The 25580-nt window shown below is 42.5% G+C and overlaps 1 protein-coding gene across 2 annotated transcripts in view; it reads right to left on the minus strand.

The window, feature by feature from the left end:
- PLXDC2 (plexin domain containing 2) overlaps positions 1-25580 on the minus strand; it is a 425672-nt gene that overhangs the window by 24871 nt on the left and 375221 nt on the right. For both annotated transcript variants that reach the window (XM_058297885.2, XM_058297886.2), the window contains one exon: positions 8262-8422. In XM_058297885.2, the coding sequence (XP_058153868.1) occupies positions 8262-8422 (161 nt within the window). The remainder of the gene's footprint in view (positions 1-8261; positions 8423-25580) is intronic.

Raw genomic sequence — 25580 nt, forward strand, 5'->3', positions numbered from 1 at the left:
TTAATATTGATTCTTCTAAGATTGCTAGTCTGTATCATTTACCTTACAAACCAAGCAGAATTCTCTGATGGGAATGTTTATTCCAGATGATTACCACATCAAAGTATTATCTTTTGAACTTCAACTAGATTACATTTAGGTATTTTATTTAAAATCTTAAATAGCTACATACGAAGAATAACTTTGACAGTGAAAACATTTATGTTGCATTCCGACAAATGCAAAGGTTCATTATGTAACAGTGAAATGTATTGTAAATCACAGAATCAATGCTCAGAAATTTCCAGCAATCTCCCAATTTAATGCGGGACCTAAGGCACACTGAATTCTTCCCAACAGATACTAGTTTCTCCAGAGCTCTGAAAAATTAAAAATGTGGTTATTTGAATATTTGTTCTGCGTGTCTGCCATTTTGCTGCAAGACAAGGAACTTAACTTTTAAAAGGGTTCAAGGCCTGTACAGCCATTTTTGTATAATATGATGGATTTGGGTCAAAATCAGATATCCTTTTGGAAACTCCTGGGAAAAGCCAGACAGGCGAACACAAAACCGAAGCCCACTTGACTCACCTCCTGATCCGGGTCTGCATGCTCAGGGTGTGATCGGATGAGCACGGAGGTCAGAGGAGAATAGACTCCTTCGTCTGCCAGGGTCTCTGAAAGGAACATTCTGCTTCGTCGGCTTAACCGACAGGAGTTGGCTCTCTCCCAGGCCTGGAGGCCAGAAGCCCGTGGTGCCTTCTGCAGTCCAAAGCGGTCTGCGGGCGGCTTGCCTGCAATCCCCAACGCCATCCCTGCCTCAGTCTCCCACTACTGCCAGGTCTAACGTCCCTCTGCTCTGGTGCCCGCCATGTTGCATCCATCTGGCCTCACCTTGATGAACATCTTCCACGGTCCTGTGGACAGTGGGCTCCCATCCTCGGGATCAGGACTTGGGCACGTCTTTGGGATGACGTGACTTGCCCGTGACACCCACCGTTCTGCCAGCCGGCTCTATCTCTAGATGTTGTGCGCCTTTGGGAATGGACTCTCGTGTACCAGGCTGTGTATGCAGATCCTGACCCTGGGCATGTCACCGTGGATCTGCTCAGTGTGGGGGTGATGGTTCGCCCCGCCGTCAAGGTCTCCTGCCTCACCGTCCTGTCGTGACTTAGCCAGGACGCCTGAGCTCCAGAATGCTGAGACAGACGTGCTCTACGCTGCTGAGTTTGTGGTAACTGGTTACGGCGCCAATAGGGAACTAGTCCGCAGCCTTAGACTAGATGAACTAAGGTTCTTGTTGATGTCAAGGCATATGTTAAGCCCTGGAGGTGCCTGAACTACCCCTTGGCCCCAGAGAGGCCATTGACATAGAGCTGTCGAATGACGGCTGGTGGAGCGGTGCAGCCACGATGATGTTTACAAAGAACTCATGCTACACTCCAAAGTGTTACTGGGAAAAAAACGTGTTACGGAAAAATGATACATGTAAACTTCAAATTATGCATATAAACATGCCAGTACAAAATAAACTAAAATACTAATTGTGATTGTTTCCGCATGCTGGCATTCTAAGTGACTTGCCCTTTTCTGTGTTTTCCAACTTTTCCATCATGAGCAGGAATATGGAAAAAGCAAATCCGTTGCAATTAAAAATTAGTCATCAATATACTGGGGAACGTAAAAAGCAATTTAAACAATGCTCTACTCAACCTCTTTATTTCTGCTCCAGCAACTCTAACTCAGCCAGTAATTCAAAACCTGCACACCCAGAGGGCTCGCAGGCCACACGTGGTCATCGAGGATCCGTGTTTCAGCTGTGCACACAGTGTGGTAGACGGAAGCTGTGTGCACCCCAGAAAAACATGTTCTCAAACCCATTCCACTCATGTGGCTGAACCCATGGTGAGTGGGACCTTCTGACGACGGCACCCCAGTTAGGGTGAGGGCCCCTCAATCAGCACGGGTCCTGTTCCTATGACTGCAGTCCTTCATAAGTGGAGTAAGATTCAGAGAAAGGGAGCGCCACCGTGAGCAAGAAGCTTAAAGTCAATGGACACTGGAGGAGAGCACCGCGGCCAGGAGAGGCCACCGGGCGCCTTGCCCAGAGGAGGCCAGGCTCAGGACCACGGGCAGCAGCCCCGAAGGCCAGGCTTCCGGCAGAAGGCATCACCTGGACGATGCCTTGATTCAGACTTTCTTAGCCTCATAACTGTGAGCTAGTAATTCCCGTTGTTTATTTAATTCACCCCACAGCACAGTATTTGCTTAAGCAGCCCAGGAAGCTAAAGCACATGGGTCAGCTGTCAGCAGGTGAGTTATGACTGTCACCTTCCAGCTCTGGGGAGCTGCCTGGGGGCAGTGGGTGCACATCAGAGGCGCGTGATGGGAAGGGAAAAGTCAGAGAGGAGGAAAGCCAAGGCTGCAGACCCATCTGCTTCACTGCAAGTGGGAAGGCAAGGAGAGATTCATTCTGACAACCATGGCTCTTTGGCCTTGGATGAGCTGATCCATCCTGACCCTCAGTCTCTTCCTCTGGGTTATGAGGGGTACAACCAAAATATCCCTAAGATTCCTTCCAGCTCCAGTGTTCTATGAATATTTGTGTACACATGGGGACATCCAGGCTCTGAATATAGCCCAATAAGAATGATTCAAAAAGCCAGTAAGAATGATGCAAAAAATACTCTATTTTACAGTCACGCTTTGTATTCAAACAGGGGTTGCTGTGCATTTGTGTTAACTGGGCCCTTTGCAATTTACCACTAATAGCATCAACACCAGGTATTTCACAGTGTCTTCACCATTTACAGTGTTAGAAAAGAAACCACACCATGCACGGAAAGGCTCTGACTGTGAGAGGTACAGCAGCAGCCGCCTAAGGGCTGGCTGTTAAGTGAAGCATCTTAGCTTGTCACATGTCACCTCCCTGAGTAAAGTGTTCACAACCTCAGGAACATTTTCCTTCACTCACAAAAAAATAAGTGCATCAACCAAATTCCAAAACAGCTTCCACCTAAACGCCAGGCGTGGCAATTTCCAAATTACTATGATTTCAACGAGGATGCCATTTTGGGAATGGGCCTCACGTGAAATTTCACTAGAAGTTTGAAATGTCCTAGAATATTTATTATCCATGCTTTTTTTTCCAGAAAATATTTATAGAATGCTTCTTATCTGGAAAAGACTTAAGTTACTTAAGCCAGTTCTTGTGGATGAGACACGTCCTACATATACTTAAGTTCAATGCAAAACAGAAAGGCTACTGCCCGAGAAAGCTCCAGGCGCGTCATTGACGTGGAGTTTCAGAGGACAAAGAGGCAATTTCCAGTCGCTAGTCAGGGAGATGGTCCAGGAAAGCTTTTCGGGTAAGTGGCATCAAAGGCTGTTTGGATCCTGAATTCCAGAATTATGGAGGAAGGCGAGGACGTTCTGAGTGGAGGAATTAGAATAAGCAACGTCTTGGTGGGATGGAGAATTTGGGTGTAATGGATTGAATTGCATCCTCTAATCTCCAGGACCTCAGAATGTAAACTTATTTGAAACAGGTTCATTACAGACGAAATTAGGCAAGCTAATGTGAGGGCTTACTGAGCAGTAAGCACACGTTTTCAACGAGAGAAGTTGTAGGTTTACAGAAAAACTATGTAAAAATATGGTGTTCCCATATACTACCCTTTTGTTGGCACTTTGCATTAGTGTGGTACCTTTGTTGCAATTGATGAATAATTATTAAAATAGTACTGCTAACTATGATCCGTAGTTTACTTGGTGTATTTTCCCCATGTGCTACCCTATTATTAATACCGTGCACTGGTATCATGCATTTATTAAAATTCCGTGCACTGGTATCATGCATTTATTAAAATTCATGGAAGAACATTCTTTCCAGTAACCACAGTCCATCATCTACAATAGGGTTCACCGTGTTATACAGTCCTGTGCTTTATCTTTTAAATTTTTCTTCTAGTAACATATACAATCTAGTTTCTCTTTTTAACCACATTTGCCTATGTAATTCAGTGCTGTTAATTACACCCACAATAATGTACTCCAATCCACATTTAGTTGCAGTTATAAAGGTTTTTTTTCTTGATTTCTTCCTCATATTGCTCATTACTCATCAAACTACCGATTTCTGCATGTTTATCTTGTACCCCACCACTTTGCTGAAGTCATTTATTAGCTCTGGTAGCTTTGTTGTAGATTTTTCAGAACTTTCTCTATAGAGGATCATACTATCTGCAAATAGTGAATATTTTACTTCTTTCTTTTCAATTTGGACACCTTTTATTTGTTTTTCTTGCCTAAGTGCTCTGGCTGGAACTTCTAGCACAATGTTGAATACAATGGTGACAGTGGGGATCCTTGTCTTGCTCCAGATCTTAGAGGGAAAGTTTTCAGTCTTTCGCCATTGATGATATTAGCTGTAAGTTTTTCATATATGCTTTTTATCATGTTGAGGAAGTTTCCTTCTATTCCCATTTTCCAAGTGTTTTTATTAAGAAAGGATGCTGGATTTTGTCAAAAGTCTTTTTTTCTTTTTTCTTTTTGTAGATTGCCCCTTTTATTAATAAATAGTGTTGTCTCTTATAACAGCTTTTGACTTAAAGTCTATTCTGTCTGATATTAGTATAGCTATCCCAGCTCTTTTTTGGTTAATATTTTCATGGAATATCTTTTCCCAACTTTTCACTTTCAACCTACTCGTGACTGGGTCTAAAGTGAGTCTCTTGTAAACAACATCTAGTTGGAACATTCTTTTTTATACATTCTGCCCTCTGCGTCTTTTGACTGGGGACATTATTCCACTAATACTCAGTGTTATTATTGTAAAGGCAGTACTTAGCCATTTTTCCTTTGGTTTTTATATGCCATTATGCCATGTCTTTTTTTTTTTTTGGTATCTCTTTCCTTTACGGAAACCTCCTTTTCTGTGTATTTGATCTTTTGTGGTGTATCTGATTGATCCTTTTCTCATCTCTGATTCTTTACATTTTTAAATACTTTCTTTGTGGTTGCCCTGGGGTTTATATTACACAGCCCACATCTGTAACCTACTAATTTGAAAAGAAGCCAACTTAGTTTCAAAGCATACATGTTCTCTGCTCCCATATCTCTTTGTTTCCCCTCTTTATGTTGTTTTTGCCCAACTTTATCACTTTATATTTTACATACTCATCTTCAGGAAATATGCCTGAAATTGCATTCTGATTCTTAGAGGAATTAAAGAGTAGAGCTGTATATTGAGGATACAGTACCACTGGCTTTTGCATTTACTTTTTTAGTTACCCTTATTGATGATCTTCATTTCTTCATATTACTCCAAGCCACTCTCTCCTATCTTTTCTGTCAATCTGCAGAACTCCCTTTAGTTATTCTTATAAGGTAGGTTTTTGTTTATGAACTCTCTCAGTTTCTGTTTATCTGTGAATAAACTCTCATTTTTGAAAGACTCTTTTGTTGGATAAAGAGTTTTTGGGTGGCAACTTTTTTTTTCTTTCAGTACGTTAAATGTATCATCCCACTACCTCATTGCCTCCAAGATTTTTGATGAGCAATTAGCATTTTGTCTTATTGTGAATCTCCTTGTGTGTGATAAATTGCTGTTCTCTTACTGCTTTCAGAATTCTCTCTTTATGTTTGGCATTTGACATTCTTAGCATCAGTCTCAGAGTGGCAGAATTTAATCTGTCTGGAATACATTGTGCCTCTTGGACATGTATACATGTTTTTCATAACAATTGGGAAGTTTTTCTCAAATATTCTTCCTGTCCCTTTTTCCCTTCTCTTCTCCTTTGGGACATGGCATGTATGTTTGTGTGCTTTGTGCTGTCATCCAAATCCCTGAAAAACTGCTAAATTTTTTTTCTATTCTTACTTCTATCTGTTCTTCTGACTGTATACTTTTGATTGTCATGTCATCTCATTTGCTGATTCTTTCCTCTGCCCATTCAAAAATGCTGTTGAATGCCTCTAGTGTATCTTTAAGCTCCACTATTGTGCCTTTCCTCCTCATAATTTATTTTGTTTCTTTTTACACATTTAAATTCTTCTTTATGCTCACACATTGTCATCTTAATATCCTTTGTCTCTTTACCCATATTTTTCTGCATCTCCTTGAATGATTCAGGAGACTTGTTTGAATTTCTTTGATTAGTTGTTCCCAAATTCTGGGGGTCTCCTCTGAAGTTTTAATTGATTCCCTTGACTGAGCTGTATCTTCCTGTTTCTTAGTATGGCTTGTAACATTTGCTGATGTCTAGGCATCTGATTATCTTTATGCGTTGACTCTGAAAGGCACTTTCTCTCTTGTATAGGGTTTTATTGTTGATTGGTTTTATGTTAGGGCTCTTCTTTGATGTTTGGCTGAACTTATTCTCTACCTTTAGAATAGCCCAAGTTTAACGGATAAGATTTTCTTAGCTCTTCTTCATCTGATTCTCGCCCTGGATATTGCAGTATAATTTTTAAGATTGCACTTTCTATGCAACCATTCCACCTCTAAGGGAAAGCTTCCTTTCTTCTGTTCCTTCTCCAGGAATCTTGATCTCTTCTGATTGTTTTGTGTAGAATTTTCTCCCCAGTTCCTGGGATTTGGTTAAATTCATTCCCTCACTCGGTACACTGCTTTCCTTATGTTTTTCATTTCTGGGAGCCTCCTATCTTACAACAGTTCAATTTTATCCTCTTTATTATTATTTTTTCTCTGTGAGGCATTTCTGCCCCTGTTCTTTTTTTTCTTGATAGTGTATCCTGTCTTAAGTATCCAGATGAGGTCATTCCAGAAAGGTGGGTTGCTCCAGAAAAGCCTGCTTTGTGTTTAGGTGTTGCAGCCAACAGAAACTGGGCTGAGTGAGTGCACCCCTTGCCAGCTGACATTCTGCCAAGTTCTCCGCCCCTCCCCTCCTGGAGGGCCCTTCTGTGTGCAGCACTCCTCAGCAGCTTGCGTTCAGTGCGTCTCTATGACTTGAGACCCTGTGGCTGAATATGTGTGGGGTTCTACCTCACTGCTGAGTCTGTGTCCCCAGTGGGAGGCACCCTGGCCACTGCCCCCACACACTCCCAAGTGCGTGGGACCCACTGAGCAGGAGGGGAATGCACTGGTGGGCCTGGGACAGAAATATCCTCCCTGATATTTTTCTTTTTATTCCATTCAGCATTTGTGGAGTCCTTCTCTAGTCCCTTACATCCTGGAGTCTAAGCAAGTGGGATGTGCCCTTTCGTTCACTGAATATCTGGGGAGGTTTTTTTCAGGGGATGTCTTACTGTCACCATATTGATGACATCACACTCAGTATTGTGTTCTGTTTTTCAAGATTTGTATGCTTGCTATTGTATTCTGGGCATCATTTTGAAACTTGCTTTTCTTACAGCTTTGCTATGGGAATCTAGCCAAATATGGAGAGACGTCTAATTTGTTTCTTCCATGTAGGACTCTATTACAATTAAAGCTATCTTTTCAAGTATTAAAAAAAAAAAAAGGCAGCTTCCTATACTGGGCCCCAGAAGTCCAGTCCTCTGGGAGAGAGGAGGTGGCCGTGGCCACACGGATGTGTGCCGTGGCCCCTGGGATTCCTGAGAGAGTGCAGGCCCCCTGGACACCAGGGCTTGGCACTGGCCCCCAGTCCTTGACCCTGTGCTGGGGACTATCAGTGGATACACATTCTGTAGTTGGAAACATAACACTGATTCGACTGGCTCTCTCTGTGTGAATGTATGAGGGTTTGTGCGTGTGTGCATTTATATGTACATTAAATGCATAAATATACATACTTTACACAACGGCTGGTGGCACACACCATTATGCTATTGTTTCACCCCTCACCCTGCAGGGCAAGCCACACTTTTTCTAACAAGGCTGTAAAATCTTGGCGAGATTCTTATATCATGCATTATATCATGCATACTCAGGTAGCATTTATCGATCAATTGATTTAAGGCAAGTGCTTTAACATCCAGCATCAGCTGAATTTCCTTCTAGGATCACAAGAGCAGCTGGCTAACATACTTGCCATAATAGGGCCAGACAGCATGGCTCTTACTTTCCTTAATTCTGTAAATGGCATAGTTCTTCCAAATCTCCTGAGATAAGGTGACTGAACTCATCACACAAAAGCGACCTACCAATGCTGAGTGTGTGTGCGTGTGTGTGAGAGAGACACCAGCCAGCTCTCTCCTGCAGAATGGGCAAGTCACATGCAGGTATTAAATACAGGTGGTGCTGGCCACGGGACGCGGCCCCCCAGCCCGCCTGGCTGGCGTGCTCTCTCCCCGCTCACCTCGATAAAGAAGATGCTGGCTGCTGAAGTTGGGTGGTGATACAGGTAGAGCGTCACGAGCACAGCTGCTGCGACGATGAGCACCAGGATGAGGATTCCCACGATGAGGCCGGCGTGCAGGTTCCCCGCCTTCTTCTCGGCTGCGCTGTCGTCTGTGGAAGCTGAGAGAACAGCACCCCGTCAGACACTCATGCTGGCCTCCTGGACTGCCAATGCCACCCCCCACCCCTGCCCGACAACATGTGCTCAAGTCCCGACCCCTGGCCCGTGCATATGGCCGTTGGTGGAAAAGGAGTGACTGCCAATGGAACTCCAGTGAAAATGAGGTCCCTGTCCAACACCACTGGGTCCTTCTAAAGGGAGAGGAGATGCAGGTAGCCCAGAACCCAGGTGGCCAGGGGGGCGGGGCAGACATGGGGCTGTGCCTCATGCCAAGCAAGGCTGAGGACGGCCGGCCCCTGCAGTGGCCACGGTCCTCCCTGCCAGGTCCAGAGCGAGCTGGCCCTGCCGACACTCTGACTTTAGACTTGTGCCTCCAGGGCTGGGAGGCAGTAGTTCCCATTGTTTTAAGCCCCCCCTGGTTTGTGATGCTTGATTAGCAGCCCCAGGAAACTAAGACCCGCAACCTTCACGTCTGCATTTTCATTTGGGAAGAGATTTGTTTTTAAGAAACTTCTTGACTTAGTCTTCTTGACTTCCTGTATAACTTTTCATTTCCATACCACCAAATGTACAAGTTAGGTGCTCTTTGTTTGGACAATGAAATATCCCTACTCTCAATGATTAATATTACATGCCTCACTGTGGTTTAATTTCCATTTCATAAACAAAATTGATAGCCTTTACTCTAAACATGCTCTGTGGAGTCTAAAACCCCAATTAGCCAGACAATAAATTAAACTTTGATTTTCTCATGAAACCACCCAATTGACCCACAGAAAGACAACCAAGTACTTTTGAGAGCTCTTCTCTCATTTTCTTTTGGAAATCCTGAATTGAAGAATACTGGCCATCTTTTGGTGAGCTATACAGACATTTTAAGAAAGTCCACCCATGAGCTCAAAGGATCATTTTCAAAATGCTTTAAAGTGAAATGCTCTTCAAAAGCAAAATGGATGGATGCTAAATGAGCCTCAAGTATTTGAATCATGATCTAAAGGGAACACACAGCATATGAAAATATTCCACTATGTCACAGACCAATATTATTTTCTATAACGTCTATAGAGATGCTTTCCACTGCAATACACATTTTCAGAGAATTAGGAAAGGGAGAAATTAAATTTCTAAAGTAATTGCTATACCACCTAAAGGTCAATCAACCAAATAAAAGTCTCTTCTTGGTCTAAAATTTTATCTTCTTCAATGATGACTCAGGAATTTTGAGAAGATCATCCTAAACTATGTGCAGGCAGTAACTGTAGCTTAGTGCCTGATATGACTGGCATATTTAAATCCCTGGATAATGCCTTAAGAGCCACAGAATTTCTAGAACAGTGGTTACCAAATCTTTTGTTACTCATTTCTTTTATCTCTTTTTATTTTACCCTTTAAACGTTTGTTTTTGCCTATTAGACATCATTTAATACACCATGATGTCTTTGTATTATTTTATGTTTTATTAAAACAACGAACAGGACTGCCTATTGGAATGTGCAGTCAGTTTAAGTAAATGGAATCTCAGAAAAAACAAAGAAACACGGCCTCCCAATTCTTCGTACTCATCCTTCACATTGTTTTCTTGTTGTTGCTTATTCTTGGCCTGAGACCCATTCTAGGTGTTCAGTAATCCTGAAACTCTCTTAAATCTCAACATCTTAAGGCTTCTCCTACATGACAGAAATGCATTAATGGAGAGGATATCACATTCAAAGAGCAATTCATTATGTAAAAATCCATTGACAGTGCACCAGGCTCGTTTCTAGGTGCTTTACATGCAGTAAATCAACCTAGAGGTAGCCAGCGTTATTATTCCCCTTTCACGGACGAGGAAACTGAGGCAGAGGGAGTAAGAAATGTGCTAAGCTCCTGAGAGAGAACTGGGACGTGGCCAGAATCTGGTCTCCAAGTCCTTTCTGAACCTCTGGTCCATATCACCCCCATAACACTGAGCTTGCCGCACTACTCCCCTTAATGTATGTTTTGGGGGTTCTTCCGGCAAAGGTTTATGAAAAGAACAGGTAAAAAAGGAAATTAACTTAGAAAAGGTTCAGGAATTAACTTGGTTGTGGCTGTGTCCAGCTCAGAGGCTGCAAGCACAGGCGCTTCTTCATGTTTGGTGGAAAGACAGGCAGAAGCAAGGAGGGGGACGGGAGAAGGAAAAAGGAAGGGTGCTCACAGCAGCTTGCAATGAGCACTTCTCCAATAAAAATCAGATGAGGCTATAACACCTTGCTTCATCTGTCTGGGCCTCAGTGAACTCATCTCTATGCCAGTGGACAGGAAGGTGACTACTTCCTGGGGGAGCTGTGAGAATCAAGTAATTAACGCATGTCCTGGGTGGAGCTTCACGGACAATTACGGGACATTGTAGATCCCCCCAGGGCCCACTGGATGGAACGTGGGAGGGTGTGGGCTATGATGTGGACCATTGACTAGGGGTGCAGTGATGCTCAGAGATGAACTTACCAGGTGCAATGGATGAGTCACGATGATGGGAGAGGGTGTTGCTGTGGGGGGAGTGGGGCGTGGGGGCGGGGGGGTTGAATGGGACCTCATATTTTTTGAATGTAACTTTAAAAAAATAAAAAAAATAAAAAAAACAAACAAGGCCTAGAGCTGCAGTGTGCCTAAGAATTACCTCCTGAGAGCCTCTGTGTTGCTCAAATGTGGCCAGTCTCAAAGCCAAACTCAGCATGTTAATGTATTGCCTTCCCCCCATTTTGGGTATTGCATTTAATCTGCAGATCACTTCAGATACTACTGATATTGTAACAATATTAAATCTGAAACAAGGGCAAAAAAAAAAAAAGTAATTAACGCAGGCAAAGTGCTCAGGAGAGTGCCTAGCATAGAATAAGCACCCCATAAACGCTGCTATTGCATTGTTATTATTTATGTTAAGGCAGATTGAGGCAAATTATACTACCTGATTTCTGATATCATATAAATGATATTTTTATCCTTAACATTCATTACTTCTAACAGTTTAGCCTCATCCTTAAGTATGCTTGCTTAAGTGCATTTTATGGATCTCTTTTTTTTCTTATTTTTGAAGCATATGATACATTAATTTAATGGGACAATAAGAATAATTGAAAATGTTAGGTAGGAGAAAACACTGCAAAAATGTCTATTTTAATCATTAAGGGTAGCCTTGAATATTTCTTCAAACCATTTGTATAATTCCATCCATCCTTCCTTCCTTCCAAACATCTCTCCATCCACTCCTCTATTCATCCATCTGGTCATCCTGACATCTCTCCATCCTTCCTTCCTTCATCCCTCTATCCATTTATGTATCTCCCCTTTACCCCACCTCCATTACTCTCTCTCTCCCTCCCTCCCTCCATCCCACCATGAGTCCCTCCATTCCTTCCCTCCTTCCTTCCTCTAGCCATGCATCCCTTCATTCCATCCCTCCAGCCACCAACCATCTTTCCTATTTCTGGGTAGGTGGTCTTTAGAAGGAGCACACCAAGTTTCTGCTTCACTTCTTTTGTGTCTGCCTGCTAGGAACAGTAAAGCCCTACAGGGCTGGCCTCAGGCTACCATTGCCCAAGTGGTCCACAGAACCAGACCCTGTTGAGGAGGCAGCAGGCAACAGGCTGCCCTTCATAGGAGGATGAGAGCAAGGGGCTGTTCAGCAGGAGCCCGTGGGAAAACTAGAATCGCCTTTGCCCTGTAGGACACAGGTTGCCAGTCTTGGAACATAACATCATAACCCGATTTGCACCTGCAGTGCTGTGAACATCACTCACTCTCTTTACTTAGGCACAAGCATTTACTTTGGCAATTATGACCTACTCACTCTTCCAGGAATAGGTTATTTATATTATCTCCCTTCCACACCTTTCCTTCACAAGGCTGTGGATAGAAGCCAGCTTGGTCATGTCTAACGCAATTCGTAGAGGCTGTCTGCTACTAGAAAAATAAGCAGTTTATAACATTTTTGGATAATGAATTTAATAAAATAAATCCTTTCCATGGATTCTCAAAATATGAGTAACAAATAGATTAAATAAATAAAGATCAATTTGTGTGCATATGACTTTATGATGCGTCATAAATTAGAGCAAAGCAATTAAGGAGAAATGTAGCAAATTCCATTGCTGAATATTACAGTGGGACCATCATGCCCCCCGCTCATGCCCATTTCAAAAAATGATTCAGAGTGATCATCTCAGTGGTGTGGCCAAAACTGCACACTTACGTTGGGAGAACACATTTTTGTGTTTTCATATGATGTAAGCAAGGTTTCTGCTACTGAATGAGTCGACACCCAGCCCCGTCCTACAGAGCAGAAGCAGCTCCACTCCAGGTGCCGCGAGGGGCTGTGCGTGCCTGCATGTTAGCCGGTGTCGGTGTTGTGACAGCGAATTAAAGCTCGTGGAGTGGAGCCAAAGCAAGTGCAGCAGCGAGGTGCTTGGTCTTAAATCCTGCCACTGTTCTGTGTTCAGTTGAGTTTCCCTACTTGATAAATGGCACTGGTTTCCCACACTCACGGGTACCTGCTGACAAGGCAGAGGGTGCCTGTGCTAAAAATGATGAGCTCCTCGACTGCCCGAGTGGAATTTAAGAAGTGTAAGGAAGCGCTAGTCATTTCCACAACTGAAATTTAGCTCATTCACCTCAAGGTCAGACTGCTCGAATAACAGATTTCACTCCTTCGACAAAGTCAACAAGCAAAGGCGTGGGCTTTGGAAAGCCATTGTTGCAGCTGACCCGACGTTCCTCCAAACCTGCGACAGAAGTGGGTCAAAGGCCACTCTGCGCCCTTTTCAGGTGTAGCGTCTAAGGAAGCTGGTCTGAGCTTGTTGGGAGGTGGGGCAATACTCAGAGAAGACAAGAGGTAATCTTGGCTTGAGGCACAAACTCTTACTCTTAGAATTCCTTATGCACTTGCAATCACGTACAAAAAGGAACCAGTACCAAACAACCATCCTCCTCTTCACATCACACATAGGAGAATTCAAATCAGAGTTTTCAGCCTTATGTTGACTATTAAAAAAAGGGAATGAATGTAAAGGCAAAAAGACACCATAAAATGGAGCCTCCAGGTCAAAAAGGAAAGCATATATATATATACATATATACACACACACACACACACATACATATATCTGTATGTATGTATAGATATCTGATAAATGAAGGGTCAGTGTCCTTAATATATAAGAAAATTTGTTACAACTCAATTAGAAAAAAATGAACTCGGATTTTAAAATGAGCACAAGCCATGGACAGAATGCTAACTCTAACAATGAACATTTGTAAAAATTTTATTAAGTCCCAGGGACTGTTAGGTAGCTTCTAATTTAACTCTCTCATCATAGATTTTATTATTCAATTTTCAGGTGAGGAAAAAAACCTTAAAAGCATTAAATAACTTGTCCAAGAGCCAAAATCTAACACCAGAGCCAGGTGTTAAGTTTGAACAGGGCCTGCAAGTCAACCCCTTAGAGGGACATGGGCTCCAGCACAAGGCCTTACCCTGGGAAGTCATACTTAAACCTCCACCGAGGCTCACAGCACAGTAGCTTATTTGCTGAAGGCGTGCCCAGGAGCCTGCTGGGAGCACCAAGCCACTTCAACAAACCCCCCAGGCAGCTGAGCTCTGACACAGCCTTATCAGTTCAGATTTTAAAAGCCTGTAAAATGAAGGGCTTTTCCCCACTCTCAGACATACTTAAAAACATCAATGATGCACAGAGAAATCGATAGTATTGAAAATAATATACTCTCCTCTGCTCCACTGAGTGACCTGGGGAGCGTTCCTGGATTTTCGGTATTTGATGAAGAGCAGATCAATATTTAGACAAAGAGAAGTCTGTAAGAATCATCAAATCCATCCAGGCAATCTGTTATTTTGGGGTGAGACTTAGTTACCATGGCAGCAAAAACGTTAGAAAATATTCAGGTCTTCAGGTAAATGTGTTTTATTCACTACACTCCAAGGGAAAGTAATGACTGAGTATGTTGATAGGAGAAAAAGATTGCAGACAATTTAACGTTTTTCTTCAAAGAGTAGGGTTTAATTTTAAAGATCTATGCCTCCTTGCTCTTTCTATGATTAACTTTTTTTCAGGACTTATACTCATGTGTCATTGATATTCTGTATTTAGAAGCATAATTCTCTAATATGTTAAAAAGATTTTAATACATTGCTAAATGATTGGTACCTACTATTCAATCTTGCTAATAATTAAATTTCAGACCAGAAGTAAAGTAAAACTAAAATAGGAATATTCCTCAACAGAATTTTATTCACTTTAGAACTAATTCTTCTCTTGGCTTTAAAATGAAATGCTACAACCTATAAATTCCCTAATATATTAATATCTTTGGGGGACCAAGAAGCTGATGGGTTGGACAAAGCCTTGCACAAATTTACTCCAAATTCATAAATCTTCTACAGAAGATGCCAAAATGTCCTTTTAAAGCTTCAGAATAAAGTTAAGCCATAAATGCTTAAAATGTTAGTGTTCCACGTTTGGAATAAAAATTCAGACACAGACACACCGCTTTCCCTGAGGCATAGCCTCTAGCCCAATTTAAGCCAAAACATGCAGGGGAAGAAAAGCAAGGGATGAATCTGTAGCGACGCTGGCTTTCCTTGGGAGGCTTCCCTGGGAACTGGCCTCATTTCGTAGCTCACACTTTCCCCCTCTGGCTCCTTACACGTGTGATCATGAGCCTGGCCTCATTAGGGGTTTCTCCTAGTGTTTATTTTTATAATTTTCTTACTTCTTTCATTTTCTCTGTCACAGCGTAATGATTTTTTTGCTTGCACACCAGCCTGCCAATGCCACTCGGGAATTAGAGCACCTCAGACACCAGCTCCAGCGCCGTGACAGGAAGTCCAGCGCTCCCCAGGGTCACCTCCCCATGGCAGGGTCCCAGGCAAGGCCTGTGCAACTGCATGTGGCAGGAGCCACGGCTGGCTGGGGCGGCTGGCACGCTTCTCTTTTGCAGGCCGTGCCACTACCAGGCTCACGCGGAAATTTTTTTCAGGGAGATGGAAAATGCTCTGGGCGAAAAGAGCTTAGGCTATGACAATCTTTTCAACAGTAATCTGTTACTCTTTATCTTCACAAAATGAAGTTAAGTAAAAATGAGTGTGACATCATATTAAAAGAAAAACTTGATTCCATCAGAATGGGGAGCCCTGGATGACAAACCCTCCCCTGCCTGCAGCCCCATTTGTAATCGGTGCTTTAATGCCCACGCATGCATAAGCATCGAAAAGAAAGGATTTATGGTGTTTATAGCAACCAGAAGAAGGAAAACAGATCTTTATCGTTTTTCACTTCTAATGCCTCTAATATGATTTCACAGCATTTTCAGCCATGGAGATCTTTATAAAACCTAACTTTCAAAGTTTTCCTAAAGTGCTTTCCATACCAAATTGTTGTTTTTCCCTACTTACGGTATACATTGAAAAAATGTTTTTGTAAAATAAAACGTGTCTCTACTTCTACAAAATAACTCCCACAAAAAAAGTAATCTTCGCACCTAAATGCTCCAGCTAAACAGTAAACTAAAAGGGTTTTGTGGAATGGAACAACTGCTCTTTGAATTCCCTGCCAACTCGTTGGCTGGTTAAGAAATTAAGGTTTTCAAGTACAGTAAAAGTTGAGCAAAGTTTTCCTACTGAGTCTATTCACAGTGACTGAAGATACACCAAGAAGGCTGACAACAGGTTTTCAAGGCCTGGGTGTGTAGGACACAGGGACCCTCCTGCCATTTCAGAACAGCTGCTGCTGCTAAAACTCCAGAAGAGCTACTTCTGCTAAAACTCTAGAGTAGTTGTTTCAAAACCCCAGGACAATTACTTCTGCTAGAAGTCCAGAACAGTTCCTCATGCTAAAACCGCGTGCTCATATCCATCATCTCTGTATACATATACATACATCATATACATAGGCAATGTGCTCATATATATCATATACACGTGCTCACATACATCATCTCTGATGATCTCAAAGCATATTCCCTCCCCTCGTAACCCCCTCAGGCTTCTGAGCGTGAGGGGAGAATTCTGTCCGTCCTACCCCCGTGCCCCGTGAACTGACAGGTGTGCTCCAGTCGCCTCCCTCACACGCCATCCCTGGGGCTCTCAAAACAGCGCAGCGCTCCTGCGTGGCCTGACGTGGAGGGCGACCGCTCTCATGGTGGTGCAACGGCGATGCCCGTCTCGAGGTGGCCATGGAGGTGACAGGACCGGACGCTTGTGGGGGGCTTGGCACTGCGAGGCGGTGCCTGCTCCTGGAGTCACGGGGACTGGCCGCCAGTCTACCGGCCCCCGTCCTTTCCCACAGGGGTTCTAGTGCACGGTTACGAGTTCCGCCGCTAATGCTGGGGGCCGCCCCTCGACGGCCAGCCTGCCCTCGGCGGATTCTACGCGAGGCCCCGCGCGCTGTCGCTAGTGCTGAAGGCCAGGGTCAGTACATCCCACCCCCAGGACACTGGGGCCGGGACCGGGCCCAGCTGCCCATCCCGGAGCCCAGCTGTAGCCGGGCACGAGAGCCTGAACCGCAGGCACAGCCTGAAAACTACCAGGGCCGTGGCTGAGGGCCAGAGGCCGACTGCAAATTCAACCTTCCCGTGGCTGCCAGCAGCCTCTGCCCAAAACTGCAAGGTGTGACCCAAACTTAAGTTCTTTGGCAGCCGAGTTCACGCACAAGACGAAGGGAGACCTCCAGCCTCCTGAGGAAGGCGCGGGCCACTTCGTTGCTGGAGGCGCTGACTCGGCTCGTGCATCTCGGGACCGGAAGCTCAGCCCTGGGCCCGGGACCGCAGCAGCCTGGGGTCCATTTTCTTATTTGTTGTGATTTGAGGCACACTAACTTCGAGGAGGGCAGTGGCAGGACTCTGTGTTTCTATTTCTCTATCTGTGCACATGCACATGTGCCATCGAGCTCAGGGAGGCAGCAGGAGAGGCTGATCACGACGAAACTGGCCTAGAGCCTGGAGCGGCAGCTTAGTCTGTGTTACCAGAACTGAGAAAAGGCAGCACCCACGTCGAGGATGGAGACACACCTGAAAGCATGCGCCCGGCTGTGCTGGCGCGGGTCACTTCCTGCTCTTCGCCAGCGCCCGCACAGCAGCTCAGACACCACCTGATGGGGACAGAACAAGCCAGCCGCCCTGGAGGGCGCCTCCCGGGCCTCCGCGGGTCAAGGGGAGCATAGGAGAGAAGGTGGCCCCAGGCCCCGCCTGCCCCTCCCATCAAATCAGCCTCGTAGAAAGGCTCGAGCTGGCTCGCTCCCAGGGTGCAGGGCCTGGGGTGCTGAACCCTCGCTCTGACTCTGAGCAGGTGCAAAGGGTCAAAGGGCGCTCTCCTCATGGGGTGTTTAAAGGACACAGACACAGACGACCTTAGACGAGGGCCTGGGGCACAGTCAGCCCCAAGTGGACCTTTGGGTAATAGTAGCAATTTCATGAGAAGATTCCAAGAAGTTGGAGCAAAACATCAGTGAAGGAACTGAAGTGCTAAACTGCATACTCACTGCTTAGAGAAACTGGTTTATGAAGAATAGGCCTTTTGCTTTAGTTGAGAAGTTCATATAGCTTGGAAGGATTTACTCATGAGGATTTTAATAAAATAACAATAATTTATGAGAAGCCCATCAAAATGCCTCTCCCGTTTTTTTTTAACTGAGATAATATTTTCTTCACTGCAATGCACAGATCTCAACTGTGCAATTCAACAGACTTTGATAACTGTAATTACCCAGGCAAGCATCTTCCAAATCAAGATATGGAACAATTCCATGGCCCCCAAATTTCCCTGGTTCCACTCCTCACCCACCCTACCCTATCAACAACAGACCTGCTGGTTTCTCCTGCTGTGGAATAATTTCACTTTTACTTGAATTTCCTATTTCTTGAACCACACCATGTGTACTCTGCCACGTCTGGCTTCTGTTTTTGCTTAACACGATGCCTTTCATATTTATCTGCGTCATTGCATGTGTCGGTAGCTGATTCTTTTACCCACCCATTTTATGTATATACTCAGTTTGTTTATTCTTCTGTCATTGAACATCTGGATTTCCTGGTTATAAGCAATTCTGAATACAGCTTCTATGAACGTCCACATTTTTGTGGATATGTTCTCTCTTGGATCAATACACAGAGGCAGGCTCAAAAGGCAGGTCTATATGTTTAACTTTATAAGAATGACCCAAACAGTTTTCGAAAGTGGTTGTACCATTCGCCACTTCAATCCACAGTGTGCTGCAGTCCTTTTCATCTCAGCTCCTCGCGTAGGTCTGCAGTGGTACTTCATTGAGTTTTTTGTGGTCTGTCTTTCGGTTGTTAGGTTGCAGGAGACCCTTCTAGTGTCTGCATACTAGCCTGTGTGATATGTATTGCAAACATCTTCTCTGTAGACTGCCTGCCTTTTCCTTTTCTCCACACAGCTTTTGATGGGCAAAATTTTAAAAGTCTGGTGCAAAGCTCTTCATTCCCAGTTTCCCGAGCCTGGAGGGCTGTTCCTCGGGCTCGCCTCTATCCCCCTCCCCCCCACCTTGAGCTTAACCCCTTGCTGTCCTCCACCAGGGTCAGGACCCTTGCTTCACCCACCTCCGAATCCCCCAGAGCCTGGCACTGCCTGGAGCCTAGTAGATGCTCAATAAAAACTGCTCAGAGAGTCCTGAAATGCAGAAGGAGGCAGGATGGCGTCGGATTCAGTGCACCCACATGATCTCTCTTGCAGAGAGTGGCTGAGTGGGGCTGGAATCCTGCCTGAGTAGCTGTTTTGGGAACCCACAAAGTGGGAGGCTTCAGGGCATTGATCTAGAGAGAGTGGGACAAAAAGAGTGATCGCTGGAGGTAAAACAGTGAGTTTCTGGGGCTTGAGGCAGGAGCTGTGGGGCGCTGAGCCCCATCCTCAGGGCAGGAAGCCACGGTGATCCCGATTCATGCGGGCCACCCAGCTTGTGGAGACAGACCCTGAGAGCAGGAGGGTTCTGGTGAGGAGGGGAGGAACCTCCCATGTGTGGGTTCAATTGTCTGGACCCCCCATTTTTTTAGCTTTGAGGAGCACACCAGCCAGCTCGAGGAGAAACCAGGAAGAGGGGAGGGGCGAATCTGCTGATTTACCCAACCGCCTTGGGATAGGGAAAATGGCCTGGGAGAAGGTGGAGTCAGGCAATTAATTAGTCCTGTGCAACTCCCCTCAGGGAGGGGGCCAGCAGGAGGTGCTTAGGAAGCTGTGCAACTCCCCTCAGGGAGGGGGCCAGCAGGAGGTGCTTAGGAAGCTTCCAAGAATATTTAGTGTTCCCTGCAAGGAGTGCCGGTTCTTGAAGGGAAAGCCATATTTTTTTTTGGTGGTGAATTAAGTCGCCAGGGTTCATTTGAATTTCAAAAGGGAACTCTCCTGCAGGATGTTGATGGTTTTGCTGCCTGAGAGAGAAAGAAGTTAGAATAAAAAGGGGGAAGGACAGATTCCTACTCAGCACTTTATCCAACTGCAAAGAGTCAGTCCTGCCGGAGGGAAAGGGATCAGATGGCTTTCTGAAGAGCTCATCAGCCCAACAAGTTTAGCTCAGTGGAGGGTTTCTGCCTTGAATATACAAGGTCTCTAGTTCATTTCCCTGCTCCTATTAGAGTAAAGACCTACCGGGATATTAAACAACTAGGTAATACTTTAGGACAGGAAAAACACAGACATTATTTTTGTATTAGCTTCCCTTGGGTCTCTTAGTTTTCCTGAAAAAAAAAAGTGACTTTTTTTTTTATAATTTAACTTAGTTTACTCGCTAAAACCCACTGCAAAATTTGCAGAGAGAAAGCTGCAGGGCAAGTGATTGCTAAACACAAGCAGCCTGAGAATCTTCACAGGGGCTTAAGAGGGAAGGCTGTTTTTCCTTAGTGTTTGGTTGATTCTTTACTTGTGGGTTTTTCTATTGTTTTTTCTTCTTGTCTTTCTTTCCTCTTTATCTGCCCCCCCCCTTATTATTATCATTTTTTATAATTAGGTGCTGCCAGCTTGTTTCTTATTTGCTGTGTTTCCACGTCCTGGATTTCCTCTTCTCTTTGTGTACTGATTGTGGCTACCAAGGCTCTCTTTTTCCATCCTACGTCTTTCTATCTTCCACTTTCTGTTGCTGCTCTTACATTTCACCTCTCTTTGTTTAGCCCTCAATTTGCCTGGCTTTTTATTTCGAACTGTTCTATTCTGTTTTCTATCTTTTATTAACTCTTTTTTGTCCTTTTTTCTCTCTTTCACTCTCTCCTCATTGCTCTGGCCTTTTAATTCATACTATATACTTCTCTATATTCAGTTTCCCATTTCATTGTACATACTCCACTTTTTTATTCCTATAACTCTACACTGCTTACATGAGTTAAATATTCATTTTCCTAGGTCTTATATGGTTCTTCAGCTAACTTTTATTCTCAATATTACTACTATTCTTTTTCTTTTCTTACCTCTTTTGTATTCCTTGGCCCCAATCTTCTCCCTTCCAGGGAAATTAGACAACAACAAGGAAACAGAATAAGAAGAACAAAGTGTCAAAGAAAAAACTTTAACACATACACCAAAACAGCAACTAAATAAAACCCTAGACTAGAGGGAGAAGCTAATCAACTGAACAATCAAGATAAAAAGATGACCAGAGAGCAACAAAAAATTAAAAACCATACTAAGAAACAGAAAGAAATAGCTCCATCCAATGAACGAACTGAAAACCAGAAAGAGAAGCAGAACATCAAAAAACTAATTAATGCTCTCCAAACAAATATCATGGACCAACTTAAAGACGTTAAGAAAGAGATTAAGGATGTTCAGAAAACACTGGGGGGTGGGGGGTATATGGGGACCTCATATTTTTTGAATGTAACCTTTTAAAAAATAAAGAGGGGGAAAAAAAAGAGAAAACACTAGGAAAGTGTACTGAAGAAATTGTAAACATATATAAAAAGATAACGGATATGATGATGATGAATGGCACAATCCAAGATATAAAAAATACACTCTCAACAAATAACAGCAGATTTGAAGAGGCAGAGGAAAGAATTAGTGATGTAGAAGACAGTACATCTGATATCAAACAGATAGGGGAATTGATCGATAAAAAGATAGAAAACATCCAGCAGGGACTTAGAGACCTGAATGACGACACAAAACACACAAACATATGCATTATAGGCATCCCAGAAGGAGAAGAGAAGGGAAAGAGGACAGAAGGGGTGTTGGAGGAAAAAATGGCTGAAAACTTCCCAACCTTCTTGAGGGAGATAGATGTACATGTCCAGGAAATGCAGCACACCCCAAAGAGTATAAATCCCAACAGGCCTACTCTAAGACATAGTTGCCAAATTATCCAATGTTCAAGACAAAGAGAAAATACTGAAGGCAGCTAAAGAAAAGAGAACCATCCCATACAAGGGAAATTCAATAACATTAAGTGCTGATTTCTCATCTGAAACCATGAAGGCAAGAAGGCAGTGGCATAACATAGTCAAGGTACTAAAAGAAAAAAAAAATCAAGCCAAGAATTCTCTATCCAGCAAAGCTGGCATTCAAAAATGATGGAGAGTTCAAAATAGCCACAGATAAACAGAAACTAAGAAAGTATGTCAATAAGAAACCTGCCCTTCAAGAAATACTAAAGGGAGTTTTGCAGGTTGAAAGGAAAAAACAGGAGAGAGAATTGGAGGAGACTATAACAACAACTAAAAACACAAAAAGAGAAATAAAACATGACGTACAGAAACCCCCCAAAAATATGGCTAATGTAAATAATTCCTTGAGAGTAATAACATAGAATGTTAATAGATTAAACTCATCAGTCAAGAGACACAGATTGGCAGAATGGATAAGGAAATATGACCCATCTATATGCTGTCTACAAGAAAACCACCTTAGACCCAGGGATTCAAGGAGGTTGAAAGTGAATGGCTAGGAAACAATCTTACAAGCAAATAATAACCAAAAAAGGGCAGGAGTAGCTATACTAATATTGGACAAAATAGACTTTAAATGCAAAACTGTTGTGAAAGACAAAGATGGACACTATATAATAGTAAAAGGGGTAACCCTTCAAGAAAAAAGAATAATCATAAACATTTATGCACTTAACCAGGGCACCTCAAAATACATGAGGCAAACACTGGAAACACTAAATGGAGAAAGAGATACATCTACAATTATACTGGAGGACTTTAATACACCATTATGAGCATTAGACAGAACATCAAGACAGAGAATCAATAAAGAAACAAAGACTTTGAATAATATATTAAAGGATCTGGACCTAATAGATATATATGGAACACTACACTCAAATACAGCAGCATATATATTCTTCTCAAGTGAACATGGATCATTCTCCAGGATAGATCACATGCTTGGCCACAGAGAAAGTCTCAATGAATTCAGAAAGATTAAAATCATACAGAGTAATTTCTCTGACCACAATGGAATGAAGCTGGAAATCTGCAAGGGCCAGAGAACCAGATTAGGCACAAAGATATAGATGTTAAGCAATGTACTCTTAGACAGACAGTGGGTCAAGGAGGAAATCTCAAAAGAAATCAATAACTACTTTGAAACTAATGAAAATGACAACACAACATAGCAAAACTTATGGGATGCAGCAAAAGCTGTCCTGAGAGAGACATTTGTAGCCATACATTCATATATCAAAAAAGAAGAAGGAGCTAAAATTGAAGACCTCACTGCACATTTGGAGGAATTAGTAAAAAACCCCAATAAACTGGCCTTAAAGGAAGTAGAAAGAAAGAAGTAATAAAGATCAGAGCAGAGCTAAATGAAAGAGAAAATAAGAATGCACTAGAAAAAATAAAACCAAGAGGTGGTTCTTTGAGAAGATCAATATAATTGATAAACCCTTAGCTAGACTAACAAAGAAAAAAAGAGACAAGATTCAAATACAAAAAGAAATGAGGAAGGGGATAGCACCACTGACCCAACAGAAATAAAGAGTAACAAAAGATGATACTTTAAAATATTATACGCCAACAAGAAGGACATTTAGAAGAAATGGACAAATTCCTAGAAGCGCATAAGCAGCCTACGTTAAAGAAAGAAGAAATTGAAGATCTCAACAGACCAATCTCAAGTAAAGAGATAGAATCAGTCATTAAAAACCTCCTGACTAAGAAAAGTCCAGGACCAGATGGCTTCACAGGTGAATTCTACCAAACATTCCAGAAAGAACTTACACCAATCTTGCTTAAACTATTCCAAAAAATTGAAGCAGAAGGAACGTTACCTAACTCATACTATGATGCCCAAATTACCCTAACACTGAATCCAAGCAAAGATGCCACAAGAAAGGAAAATTACAGACCAATCTCTGTAATGAACCTAGATGCTAAAATTCTCAACAAAATACTTGCTAGTTGTATTCAACAACACATCAAACAAATTATACACCATGACCAAGTGGGTTTCATTCCGGGTATGCAAGGATGGTTCAACATAAGAAAATCAATCAATGTAATACACCACATAAACAGATCAAGAGAAAAAAATCACATGATCATATCTATAGATCTGGAAAAAGCATTCGACAAAATACAACACCCTTTCCTGGGGTGTTGCAAAAACACTGCAAAAGATAAAAACAAAAGGAAACTTTCTGAACATGATAAAGAGTATATATGAAAAACCCACAGCTGACATCATTTACAATGGTGAAATCCTAAAATCATTGCTTCTTTAAGATCAAGAACAAGAAAAGGATGCCCAAAATCATGCCTCATATTTAGCATAGTGTTAGAAGTAATTGCTCAAACACTGAGGCAAGAAAAAATAAAAAATAAAAGGCATCCAAATTTGAAAGGAAGAAGTAAAAATTTCACCTTTTTCAGATGACATGATCCTATACTTAGAAAGTCCTGAGAAATCTACAACAAAGCTTCTAGAACTTACAGATGAGTTCAGTAAAGTTGCAGATTATAAGATCAATGAGCAAAAATCAGTAGCATTCCTGTATACCAACAATGAGCAATCCGAGGAGGAAATCAAGAAAAAAATACCATTTACAATAGTAAATTAAAAAAATCAAATACTCAGAAATAAACTTAACTAAAGATGTAAATGACTTAATAAACAAAATTACACAACACTGTTAAAGGAAATCAAAGAAGAATTAAATAAATGGAAGAATATTCCCTGTTTATGGATAGGAAGGCTAAATATCATTAAGATGTCTACCCTACCCAAACTAATCTACAGATTTAATGCAATCCCAATAAAAATCAACACAGCCTTTTTTACTGAACTGGGAAAACTAACTATGAAATTTATTTGGAAGGGAAAGAGGTCCTGAATAGCCACAGACATATTGAAAAAGAAAAATCAAATTGGAGGAATCACACTTCCTGACTTTAAAATATACTACAAAGTGATAGTGGTCAAAACTGCATGGTATTGGTACAAGGATAGACATACTGACCAATGGAACTGAATTGAGAACTCTGATATTGATTCTAGCATATACAGTCATCTGATACTTGACAAGGCCACAAAGCCCACTCAACTGGGAGAGAATGGCCTCTTCAACAAATGGTGCTTGGAGAACTGGATACCCATATGCAAAAGAATGGGAAAGGAACACCATCTCACACCTTATACAAAAATTAACTCAAGATGGATCACAGATCTAAATATAAAAGTCAAGACCAAAAAGATCCTGGAAGACAATGTAGGGAAGCATCTACAGGAGCTTGTAATAGGAAATGGCTTCATGAACTTCACATGCAAAGCATAAGCAGTGAAAGAAAAAACAGACAAATGGGACCTCCTCAAAATAATAACCTTTTTCAACTCAAAGGAGTTTGTTAAGAAAGTGAATATTTTCTACCCAGTGGGAGAAAATATTTGGCAACTACATTATCTGATAGGAGACTAATATCCAGCTTACAAAAAGAAATCTTATGCCTTGAAAAGAAAAACAACCCATTTAATAAATGGGCAAATTATCTGAATAGACACTTCTCCAAAGAAGAAATACAAATGGCCAAAAAGCACATGAAAAAATGCTCAGCATCATTAGCTATTAGGGAAATGCCAATCAAAACTACAATGAGATACCATCTTACACCCATTAGACTGGCAGTTATTGAAAAAACAGAGGACAAGTATTGGGGAGGATGTGGAGGACTGGGAACCCTCAT

The sequence above is a fragment of the Dasypus novemcinctus genome, chromosome 5 (genome assembly GCF_030445035.2).
Source record: "Dasypus novemcinctus isolate mDasNov1 chromosome 5, mDasNov1.1.hap2, whole genome shotgun sequence".
NCBI classification, from domain to species: domain Eukaryota; kingdom Metazoa; phylum Chordata; class Mammalia; order Cingulata; family Dasypodidae; genus Dasypus; species Dasypus novemcinctus.